The following is a 12,861-nucleotide window of genomic DNA, read 5'->3' as shown; positions in this document are numbered from 1 at the left end:
GAAGTACCAGGGGCTGAAAGAACATCTGGAGCAGATGTGGAAGGTAAAGTCCAAAGTGGCCCCAGTGGTAATAGGAACATTAGGAGCTGTAACTAGCAGAGTACAGGCACAACATCAGAAGAGCGCAGTCCCAGCACGGAACCCTCAAACTCCCAGGCCTCTGTTATCGCCGTGTCTGCATCGTTTCTCTCCATTCTCTCCCCATATCCGAAATGTACAATACATATATTTAATATATTTAATAATTCACAATACAAAAGTGAGATATTAAAGGGTTTTCAAGAGATCCCTAAAGTGAGCAAAGTTGCTTGAATAACCTCAGACTCCCTTGATGCTTGCTTAATGACAGCTTTCTCGGTTTCTCAATCATCAAGTTTTACGTTTATGCACAAGAAAACCTTGAGCAAGTTTAGCTGAAACATAACCAAGCTATATGGCACACAGCCCAAACAGCACATGATGTGGCTGTGTGCACTCCACACAGCGTGTGCAGAGATGAGTTCTTGGCTAATTGTGACAAACCAACCACAAGAAGGCAACAGAAACTAAAGAATACAACATGACGGTTGCATGCATCACCTATGATAATGCTGCTGAATCTTTTAAAGACAGAGGAAAACAAAGTCATAAAAATATAAGGCAATAGCAGTGCCCTTGAGAAGGAGATAAAATGACTATGCTGAGAGACTCCTGAGTATCCTAGATAATTAGTTTTTTTCATTCAGTAGTGATTTGGGGAATTTTTCAAAGATAGATAGGAGCTGCCATAGCAGGTATAAAGCTGTTCTGTCTCTTTGTGCAGCCAGATGCATTCTTTGGATGCACCTCATGCTCTACTTAGCTTTGTGTAAAGTAAGATGACGGTTAAACTTGAAAACTCAGTGTACACACCCTGGTATGATATAATACTCTGCTGATAAGAAATGTGCTGATAAGCCTTTGGCCAGACAGTTACAGCACCACAGTCAGGGACATCTCTGCTTTTACAACTGCAAAGTATAAAGGACAAAAAAGAAGACACACAGAGCCACGGAACTGTAATTCCTTGTGAGTAACTCAAATTTGGGGATTCTGCAAAAAATAAAAAATGAATAAATGCGTGTAAATAAAACAAAAGTACAAAGGAGAAAAAGACCATGAATGAATTATATATTTTTACATTGTGTTTTTAAATTTCCTAGTGAAATGTGGGTCTATAGTAAGTAAACTATACTTTCTTCTTCTTCTGTTTTTTTCATTCCATAAATTGTTTTCTCTGACCCTCCATACCCACAGGGCAGCGCTTTACTATGGGTAGGCGGAGTCTGCAGGGAGTGGGCCTGCCCGGCGCTTTTTAATCCAGATGCTCTCCGCCGTGCACCCTGCGTTCGGCAACGAGCTGACACAACCAAGAGGTGAAAGAAGACACACCGACCAGCAACATGACTGCACCCAGCAACACCTACGATGTTATAGTGGTCGGCGCGGGCATATCAGGTAGGCTGCACGTCAGAAAACTTTAGTTTTGTGTTCAGGCTCCGCGGACGAGCTGAGCAAATAAACTGATTAAAGCCAAAGCTCCGAGCAGAGCTGGTAGCGGTCAGATGCGCTTTGTAGAAGGTCAACTACACAACTGTGGCCGTGACCGAGTGTGTGAGAAGACGCGGCACATCCTGTATCCACAGCTGACTGTGTGCAGAGCTGACAATGATGGAGGTTTTTTTTTTTATTCGTAGTGTTTTTCTTCTTCATGGTGTTTTTCCGTGAGGCTGCCTCCCCTCCCTTCCCCTACAGCAGCTAGTCAACCTCTGTATCACCGCAGCAACAGCAGAGCAAGTTGAGTAACAGCTAATCAACCAGCGCATACTTTGTGTTACATAAGAGGACGTGAGCTGGAGGGGTTCTCGTAAATGATTGTTGCTCGCATCCATAAGGCTGACATGTGTCTTGGCCCGAGTTGTTGGATTGTACAGATAAAAGCAGCTGGTTTGTGTTCGCTCTATGAGCCAGGTGGAGACTGGCCGTGATGCTCAGGAGTCCAGCAGCCATGTGAAAAATGACGCGATGTGTGGATTACAAACGTTGCATTTGACGCGATAGGTGTAATATTGCACACTTGCATTTTAAGTACAAGTTGGCAATTCACCTCCTCAGTAGTAATAAATAATAATAACAATGATAATAATGCATAGGAGGGGAGGGAAATGCACTGGGCGCCTTCTGGTACTAAATACTCCTTAGAAAACAGGCTGTGTGCTGTTCTTACCTAACAAGGGAAACCTTTACTATGAGGATAGGGAATGTTCTCAATCCTAGAATGTAAATCTTTGTACATAGTGTCATTTGGTAGGGATGTGCTGATACATCAGCTGAATATCAGTGTTGAGTCAAAAAGTGATTTTATGTCCAGTATTTTTGCTTATGTATGTATGATAAATAGTCTGCAGTCAGCAGGATTTACAAAGAGGTTATATATAAAGTAAGGAAATCCATATCTTTATGACTCTGCACGATTGTACCTACTCTGTGTTCTACATTATAACCGATCCAGACCTTAAATAACTGTTACGTTATAGATTTTGCAATTTCTGCTGCCCTTTTGGCCAGACTTCTCTTGAAAACAACATTTTTAATGTCGGTGAAACATTTACATTCATAAATAAATGATCTAAAAAAGTCGCTTTTCCCAAAACTGCTTGTAGCTGTCACCTTGTGACAGAAATGTTCTTTCTGGCTCAGACTGGCTTGATACCAAATCACTTCTTGCAAACGATCACTTTTTGGCATAGCACTGGTATTGGCAAAAATATCTGCAAATATGATGGTGTATTGTAGCCAGTATTTATCTGGTGTTGCACGTCAGTTTTGCACTGCCTAAATAGTTCAAAGTTGGGCTGGGTGTAGGGCTATTTCCATTGGACAAAAACGGAAAATAAAATCCACAAAAACATTCAAGATTGGGAAAGAAAGAAAGAAAAATAAAGGGAATGGACTGCCACTTTCTAGTTCAGGTTTTTTTTGTTTTGTTTTTGTTTGTTTTTGACTGTCTTGCCCAGTCACACTAGGAAAAATTGGTGATTGTTGATTTTTTTTTTTTTAATTTTTTTTTTTGCTTTTGAGTGGCTGAGGTGGCCAGATGATCACCCAGAGTTTGAGCATACTGTACAACACCCTCAACTTCAGCAGGACCACTTTCCATATCAAGGCGATTGGAAACAGGTTGCCTTTCACCACGTGGGCTGTTTCCAATCGTACGACTTGGACTGACTGCAGTCCCTCTCAGGTAGACTGGCAAAGGTTCGCAAACAATTACCCTTTAATTTATAAATGCAGGCAGATTGCCAACACATTGTGATCCATGTGCAGTGATGAATGCTACAGCGTGTTTCTGTGCAATGGTGGACTCGACTCAGTTGGTTATATTCTGGTCATTTTTGAGATATTACCACAAACGGATTGCATGTAGTTGTCAGCTTGAACCATTCAGTGGGAAACTGATCGCAGACTTTCTCCCAGTCTTTGGCGTTTTCTCGCCATCGTGACATTTTGAAGATGGCAGTTGACTGCGAGTGGTTTTAAACCAGGTCCTGTCTTAAATTTAAAACATTTGAATTCATTAAGTCTGGTAAGAATAATGAGCTCTGAATCAAAGATGCTGATTGACATACTGTATGTGGTGTAACGTCAAAACTTTGAATCCCTGTTGTTCCTGGCTGTTTCGATGCAGCTACACAACTTTCAGACACACACTCCTGCAAATGAGCAGTCAGGTTTGCAGGTGCAAAACTTCAGGCCAGGATTTTAGCATCTGTGGCGTTGGTGCGGTGACTGAAGTTGTTTTTCCCGATGTGAGTGAACCTCTGTCCTTTCTGTTCCCCATGCCTGACCACTGCCTCACTCTCTGTTAGTCTGACAGTTCCATCGACTGCCTGCCTGCCTGCCTGCCTGCATGTCTGCTGTCAGGCACTAAAGAATTTAGGTCAGTGTCAGTTCAAATACCAGTCACACGGACAAAAACAAATGCTACAGAGAAAATGCAACAACACCAGAAGACCCTGCTGGCTTCCCCTCTGCTCTGACTTTCCTCACTTTCCCACATTAGGTTCTTGTAATTACACCATTTGTTTGTACTGCTGCCCTTTGCAGGGTTACAATGAGGGCCACATATAACAATCACTGTCCAATCAAAGCACATATGAAACAGGAGGAAGAGGGAGTGCTCTTTTTGCCCCTTCAGCACCTCTCCACTAAGATGTGTGTCTCTCTAATTTGCTTGCAAATGCAATTGTCTGTTTTGTGCCAGCCAGGACCACGGACCTTGTGGGTTCGTGGCCCTCAAGGTGCAGCCAACACTTTCTGAGAAAACATTAAATGCTTGTGACAGCCTGTTATCAAACCAGCAGCCGAGAGGATGCCAAGGAAAAGGAGTGGAGGAAAGGAGAAGGGGGAGGAGGAGGGTCAGATAAGCAGAAATAACAGGGAAGGGACGATTTCCTCGTGTTTTGCCTGAGCAGCTGTGAAAGTGGACAAGAATATGTCAGGATTAGGGAAGCGAGAAAGGGAATAAAGTGTAAACTGGGAACTTGAGTTGGTTGTGAAACAGCAAAGAGGATGGAAGTGGTAAAACAGACAGTTCAAAAGTAAGTGGTTCACAGGGCCTGTATCTCCCAAGCTAACTTAAAGCTGTCATGCAGTGCAGCATAGTTTCCCCCATTAAACTGCACAGTAGAGGATTTAGAAACTTTGGCTGCACTTTGTGGTGATGAACTCTACTGGACTTTTACCCGGAGAACTGGCTGTAAAGTTAAATGACTGTAAAATCCCAAGATAAAATTACACATGTGAGCACATTAGGGCAGGCAAGGGTCCAAGTAACATACATGTCATAATCAGACAAAGAACCAACATGCTTCCTGCACATGTCTACAGCATAGTTTCACAAATAGTCCTTACTTGGTGTGTGACTGTTTATGTGTGCTTCCAGAAGGGAATATAATCATTCCCATTCAGTGCAGTTTTCCATGTTGTGTATACTTTAAGAACATTTTAAGCTAACAAACCGCAAAACATAGAAAGCTTTTCAACCAAAGTGCTTGTCTGTGTTTAGAGGGTGTGTTGTGCTTTTATACTTGGTAGAAGTGAATGCACGTCAGACATTGGTTCACCCAGCCAACGTGAATCGTTTTGGTTCACTCGGTGCACCGTTTGTCATCGAGTGACAATGTTGTATTTGTGCCAATAGAGGGGATGCATGCTCTATTACCTCGACTGAGGCACATCCTTACTTTCTTAAATGATGTGTGAAATGCTACATAGAATTTGTGATGATAAATATAGAGTAAATAATCAGCTGCCTCGCAAGTGACTCCCTCGTCTTAGGAAGAAGCTAACGTCATCTGTGGTTGGGAAACACGAGATGGCAAGGACCACAGCTCAGAGTTAGCTTAAGGTTCTGTACAATCATCCCCCTGTGAGTCGCCATCAACTAATACTGGTGGAATGGGTTAAGGTGCATCTATTAACCCTTTAAGACCTACCATAGAACCAAGTCCGCCAGAGCTTATATTATATTTTTACATGCTGTAGTGCCATTTCTGGGAGCATTTCAAGTTGCTATACATCAATACAACCAAATATAGCCCAAATTTTAATAATATGTATGCATTAAGTGCATAGAAATTACATAAATTGCAAGAAAGTGCAATAAACTACAAAAAAATTGAAAATCGTTTTTGTTTTTTTAACATATATTTCTAGTTAGAGAAATTTAAGAGGCTTATCCCTCAAAACTGTAAATACAAAAAAGTTGCACAAAATAGTTTCCCACCACAGGAAATTAATTTTTAGTGTCTTCATAGTTTTATTTTTGAAATACACCAATTTTTATTTACTGCAGGAAAAACGAAAATAAATCTTATATTGCAAATTTGCAAAACAGCAGCATGTGCATCAAAATAAACTATTTTCAGCAGTGCAATATGAGTCCTAAGCATCCCAGAAACAACACAGAAAGTCATAAAGTCAAACATAACTTTTAAAAACACCAGTATAGGCTCATGAGGCCCTGATGCTAAAAAACTAAATTTCCTCGAAAATGACGTCACTTCCGGTTTCGGGCAGGTAATGGCGGACATGCGATAGTTCGCGCTGACGTCTATTCTAAGTTAGGAGGTGTTATGAACAGCTGATCGGATCGGCAAAGCGTGTTTCTGGAATATTATGTTTTTGTTGCTGCAAGCGCTTTTTATGCAGTTTTTGCAAAGCTTTATGTGGAAGGAAACTGTGACCTAGGACAAGCTGATGGCATAAGATGTAAGTACAACGCCTCCGGTTTCATATGCAAAAAAATTAAAAAGCCAGGTTCAAATCTAACAATGAATGATATAGCCTACTGTGATGAATAATAAATAAAGCAGATTCATCCAAGTGGACTCACAGTATATCAGCTGAACAGTATTAAGTTATCATATTATTATCAATAAATTTATTAGTGATTTACTGTCACAAATTGAATAGAATAAGGAGCCTCATATTTAATGATGCAGGCTTTATTTGAATGATAGTTTGACTGTAGCATTGTGGTTGTATAATAACAACAGTTCCCTCTCTAATACAAATAGAAATGGTTCAGCTGAAATGTATGTCTGTGTTTATGGGTGTGTTGTTTTCATTTAGCCTTTGTGAGACACACTCTAGTTCTCACAGGTTTGTTGTTCTGTACAAGTTTATCATAGTTAACTAACACTAAACTGAAAACAAGGTTTAAGTTAAATTAAAAAATAACTGGGAAACACTTTTGTAATCTTTGAAAACTAGCTAAAATTAAAATATAGAGGAAATATCCTTAGCTTTGGTATCTGTTAGTTTGGTGAAGGTTTTGTTGTAACTTACCTGATGAGGCATCGATGGATGGTTTACTGAGACTCTGAATGTCTACATGACTCTGGGTCAACCACTTTCATAAAGTTCTGTTTTTATTGCAATATCTGTGCTGATTTTTTCAAAATGTGGCCTCTGACATATGACCAGTGTTGGGAAGGTTACTTTTAAAATGTATTCCATTACAGAATACAGAATACATGTCCCAAAATGTATTCTGTAACGTATTCCGTTACGTTACTCAATGAGAGTAACGTATTCTGAATACTTTGGATTACTTAATATATTATCATGCTGTTTACAACTACGTGAATGTACTATTGCTGTGATTTATTACTGTTACTGAAGGTCCGAACCGTAGTAAAGGGACCTCTGGCTAATACGGTGGGTTCTGTGTCGGGCTCGTAGCCGAAAACTAGCTTTTCTTTGTTGTCTGGGTCAACTTTGCTAGCAGAGACAGAGAGAGGCGTTGAAAGGCTGCTCCAACGGAACTTATTGTTTTTGGAGGAAAACACGAACACAGTGTACAGTCGAGTCTTAATAGCTTACTTACAACTGGGCTCGTCAGGCACTCTTCTTGGCTGCAGTGGTTATTATTATATTTACATGCTTCCAGCTCCCGTTTTTGCTCGATGACAGCTCGTACTTTTCCTTTTTCTCCCTCCCTCGCTCACAGACACATAACGGGTATGGCAGTCCATTCTCCCTGCAGCACGACTACACTGCCTATGATGCTACATTCTTTAGAGCTATACCGGTAGCATTCTGCCTATTAGCTTAGCACAACAACAACAAAAAGGCCTCTCTCACCCAGGAAACACGCAGAGAGAGAGCATCACCCTGTAACCATGGCAACCGTAACGGCTGCCACCTGGAACAACAGAACGTAGCTGTCAAACAAAACCCAAACAGTCCTGACCCGCCACAATATGAAACAGGGAAGTACCGCCGTGTAATCCATTTATTTCAACAAAGTAACTGTATTCTAAATACCACCTTTTTAAACGGTAACTGTAACGGAATACAGTTACTCATATTTTGTATTTTAAATACGTAACGGCGGTACATGTATTCCGTTACTCCCCAACACTGCATATGACCTCCATACAATAATGATTCAAAATATGATTGTTCTGCTTTACTCAGCACAGTACTTCCTATAGAATTACATTCCATTGGTGACAGTGGAGTTGAGGCATGCTGATGTGCATGCATATCTGTGAGCTTAAATTGAGAAACACCCCCACTTTCTTAAATTATTTATTTTATGCTAAATTTTGTGATCATAGGTAAATATCAGTGGGCCATAGCAGCACATGAACCGGTTCTCCTTCTCCTCATAGGGCCTGGTTAGAATGGCCTTCTTGATAGCAGTGATCTTCCAGACATTTGGTATCTTGCATGATATTGTACTTCACGGGTGTCAAACTCCAGGCCTCGAGGGCCAGTGTCCTGCAGGTTTTAGATGCGTCCTTGATCCAACACAGCTGATTCAAATGGCTAAATGACCTCCTCAGCATGTCTTGAAGTTCTCCAGAAGCCTGGTAATGAACTAATCATTTGATTCAGGTGTGTTGACCCAGGGTGAGATCTAAACCCTGCAGGACACCGGCCCTCGAGGCCTGGAGTGCGACACCCCTGTTGTTCTTGGAGTCTGTCTGAGCACAAGACAAGACACTTTCAAGTAAGAATGCTGAATGATGTGGTCATCCTGCCAGCAGGTAACACGATATGGAAAGTTTCCATTGCACTGCCCTGCACTAAAGGCATTACCAGATACAATTTAGTTAAAGGATTTTAGTAAGTGCAATCCTGGTGATGGCAGAGGACGGCATCTTTCCGGAGGACGTAAGTGATAACTTATGTCCTCTGTATAGATAACTGTGACATGAGTGAGAGCTGAGCTTTAAATTCACCAAAAGTCTCTAAATTCTACGTCCTACGTCCACCAATGAGATAACAGTGATATAAACAAGATAAAACTCTTGTATATAAATTCCTAATTGCAGATGGTGAACTTTTAGCAAGAAGACCAAAATTCACCTGTTTCATGATGTTACAGTGTTGCAGCAAGTTACATTAAAATTAAAACAGTTGGGTTAGAGACAATTAAATTAAAGTTAAATTAAATTAAATGTTATTTTATAGCACCAATCACAACATCAGTCGCCTCAAGGCGCTTAGTATTAAAGACCCTACAATAATTCAGAGAAACCCCATCAATCAAACAACCCCCTATGACCAAACACTAAGTTGAGAGTGGGAAGGAAAAACTCCCTTTCAACAGGAAGAAACCTCCAGCAGAACCAGGCTCAGGGAGGAGCACCCATCTGCTGCGACCAGTTAGAGGTCATCCAGATCTTTATGTCTTTAAGACATTCCTGCAGTTTAACTAATTGGTGCGTATCATTTGGCTTCATGGAAAAATAAAGCTGGATATCATCTGCATAGCAGTGAAAATCATGCTGTGCCTTCTAATGATACCCCAGACCCTGTTTTCTTCCCACTGTTGCTAAGTGCTTGCTCATAGGGTGCTGTCTGATTGCTGGGGTTTTACCTCTAATATTGCAGGGTCTTTATTCTACAATTTAAAGCCCCTTGAGGCAACTGCTGTTGTCAATCGCTGCTCTAGAAATAAAACTAAATTGAATTTAAGTGGTGCGTTCAATCTCATAAATACATTTCTAGGACTCATTGCACCTGCTGTGTTCTAAATATATCCATCAACGTATGTGAACGGTCCATATGTGAATAAATCCTCACCTTCTCTGGCAATTTAGCATCATTATGGCTTCAATCCTAGATAACCACTTTCTCTGTCCAGCTGTGCAAACAACAGAGCCTGTTGTGTGTGCGGTCTGATTCAATCATTCGATGGACAGCATGTAATAAGTGCATTTCTGCATGCCTGCGCCTCTGTTTGCCTTGTGTGTGGCAGCTAAAGTCATGAGAAATGTCAGGTGTGTTAATGTTACAAATGCTGACGTTGGCTGTGTGAAAAGTGCATTCAGCTGATTGATGTTTGCACACCTGGAAAGCCCTCTTCTCTGTTTGTGATATATTTTAATTGAAGGATTTAGGGTAGGCTTATGAGGTCCTCTGTTTTTTTGTTCACTGCTTGACTGACAAAATGATCTGTCTGCCTGATGGTATATTTAACGATTGCATGAAAGGAAATTTACAACTTTAAAATGATTTGCTATCCTTTTGAGGGCACTGCCCCTTTAAGGAAGTTGCTATTGATAGAATCACATGGGAAACTGATACAACTCACATGTCTGTATTGCACATGCACAGCTACAACACTGCCTTCCAGCCAGTTCTAACTCAGCGTAGATTGAAGCTGTAAAGCTCAGTTGTTTACATATTATATCTTTGGTGTTTAGTCCATATAAAGCAGAAGAATTAAAACATTCATTGCTGATTTATGGTGGGTTGTGTTCCAGACTGTTTCTTGGCAGGGAGCAGTCATTTCCTGGAATTGGTCAAGTAGAGGGCTGATTACTGATCCTAGAGAGGAAACTAAACACGAAGAAGGCTATTTTAATTATTGCACACCGAACTTTCAAAGCATATTAAACCTGCTCTGACCTTTGTAGCAATGAAACATCAAATTAAGACCACCTGCTTTATGAACCAGGTAATGGGTACCAGCAATGTTCCCTCTAATTTTTCATGTGTCTGAGCGAGCACACAAACTCCCTGAGCGGTCCCTTGGACCACTGTGAGCAACAGCAGACGTGTGCACTGTGGTCACGCCAGCATCGAATCCATCCAAGTTACATGGTTTATTAAAATAATCAAATTACAGTGTTTACATTTATGTTTGACTACTTTTAATTAACTGCTTTAGCCCACTTACAATGAAAATTTAAAAAAAAAAATCTTGTTCATGACCTGTTAACACAGTAAAAATAACTTGAACTCCAAAACACAACTTAATTTTTTTATATATATATAAAGCTCTGACTTGTATTATGAGTAGAGATGGCACGATACCACTTTTTTATGTCCGATACCGATATCATAAATTTTGATATCTGCCGATACCGATATGAATCCGATATAGTGTGTTTTTTAATCAACAAAACTGTTTTTTTAATATCTTGCTGCATTTTGTATAAGTTCATACTCAAGTTTAAATAAACAACAACACTAAAGCTATTCTTTTATACCTGTATGTAAAAAATACAACAAAATATTTCATAGTTCAGCAATACTGATCAATCTAATAAACTTAAACCTACTCCATCCTCCCTATTCTGGTATTTTAAAGAGTACTTAGCAGAAATATTAAGCAACATAACTAATAGGGTTGCAAACTCCCAGCAAAAAAAATAGGGAACCACCCTCCACCTCATGATGCTTAATCGACGTAATCAACTTTAATTTGATGCAGTGTGGGAAAAAAATGCACAGAAATAAATTATTTTTCAAGAAATATTTAATAGATTCAACATCTTTCTTCAACAGATTTGCAGACTGCACAGATGGTATCTTCCCAAAGGAAAAGGTAGTATAGCTTACTAGGATATATTAGACTTAACAGTTACTATAACTGGACTTCTATACATCAGATTAAAACTTTGGGTGTAAGAGTCAGATAATTATTTATTAAAAGCTAGGCATTTTAAATGAGAATAAGAAAGAAAAGTATGTCTATGTGCCCCCTTTTCCATGTTCATGCCCTATCGGCCCCCCTGGCTAAACTTTGCTAGATCCGCCCCTGCACAGTTACGTCAGCTGCGTAGAAAAAGATCCTGGTGTAGAAAGTAATATTAAATAAATTCTAACAACAGCTTATCAAGGTTAAACGTGCTGCTGTTGTTCAGCCGCTGGTTTCCTCTTTCTGGTGCAAAGTGGGCGATAAACAAAGAAGAGAGACGGACTCCCGACAGAAAAGCCGATCAGCTGATCATTGATCAGTTTCACGATTGAAGTAGCAGCAGGAGAGGGAGAGAGAAGAGCCAGTCACTCCATATATCGGTTGTTAAGCTTAACGTGGGAATGCTTTACAAACATTCAGAGATGAACTTACACACTTGCTTTACTTCTCTCTGGGATAACTTCCTCGGAGATGAAATGCTGGTTTGGTAGCGAGGCTACAAATACACACAGCCGCTCTATCAAGTGATGCATACTGCTGATGTGCTACAGCTATGAGCCGATTTACGCCATGTCGCAAGTTTTGTGAGGTGCTTTTCTGATATTTAATGGATCGGATTACATTTTTTATTTCTCTCCGATATCCGATCCAGTGATTTAGGTCAGTATCGGACCGATACCGACACGTAATATTGGATCGGTCCATCTCTAATTATGAGTATGAATCTGTGGTCTGGGAGAGAGTCCTGTAACTCTCTGTCTGCAAAATACAGTATATAATGACCAATGTTGGACAATTAATTATATAGTTACTTCTTCAAAAAAGTAACTGAGTTATGCAAACAACAAAGTTTTTTGCAGCTGTTTACCTAAAAATGCAGCCAAGGCATTTTTAAATAAACATTTCAAACTATTTACAGAACAATCAGCTGTTCTGCATCAAATCTGATGCCACACAAATTATTTGTGCCACTCCAAAAAATAATTTTTGTCCACTATGAGATAAAGGAGAACAACAGCCTGATACCTGCAGGCCTGACAGCAGGAGATGTGTCACTCCTGTAACACCTGTAACATTCAGTAGTCGCCTCATTGTTCTGACACACACAACAAAACTATTGACTACACTACACACCAACTACACAAGATTTGCGCTAAACGTGGCAAACCTGTCACATCCCAAAACACTGCGTCACTCCTAAAACTTCCCCCTTCCTAAACATCTAAATGCCATGTTGCCATATCATCTTTTGATTGGTCAACATGGTCAGCGAATAGGAAAGGGTGGCTTTTTTGGTTTTGTTTTTGCTCACAGGCGAGAGTGCTTTTGAGCGTTTTCCTTATAAAACGCCATTTTTCCCCCGCAGTAAATATAAACAAAGATAGTATTCAGGAAGA

General features: G+C 40.3%; 1 protein-coding gene across 1 annotated transcript in view; it reads left to right on the top strand.

Annotated features, from left to right (window-relative positions):
* Positions 1-1,337: 1,337 nt before the first annotated feature.
* LOC102781518 (amine oxidase [flavin-containing]-like) overlaps positions 1,338-12,861 on the top strand; it is a 49,511-nt gene continuing 37,987 nt past the window's right edge. The window contains exon 1 of the mRNA XM_087853217.1: positions 1,338-1,476. Within this exon, the coding sequence (XP_087709343.1) occupies positions 1,422-1,476 (55 nt within the window). The 5' untranslated portion in view covers positions 1,338-1,421. The remainder of the gene's footprint in view (positions 1,477-12,861) is intronic.

This window comes from Neolamprologus brichardi, chromosome 16, assembly GCF_056152115.1.
Source record: "Neolamprologus brichardi isolate AB-2024 chromosome 16, ASM5615211v1, whole genome shotgun sequence".
NCBI lineage: Eukaryota > Metazoa > Chordata > Actinopteri > Cichliformes > Cichlidae > Neolamprologus > Neolamprologus brichardi.
The sequence above is the reverse complement of the archived record's forward strand: the minus strand, read 5'-3'. Positions and strand labels throughout refer to the sequence as shown.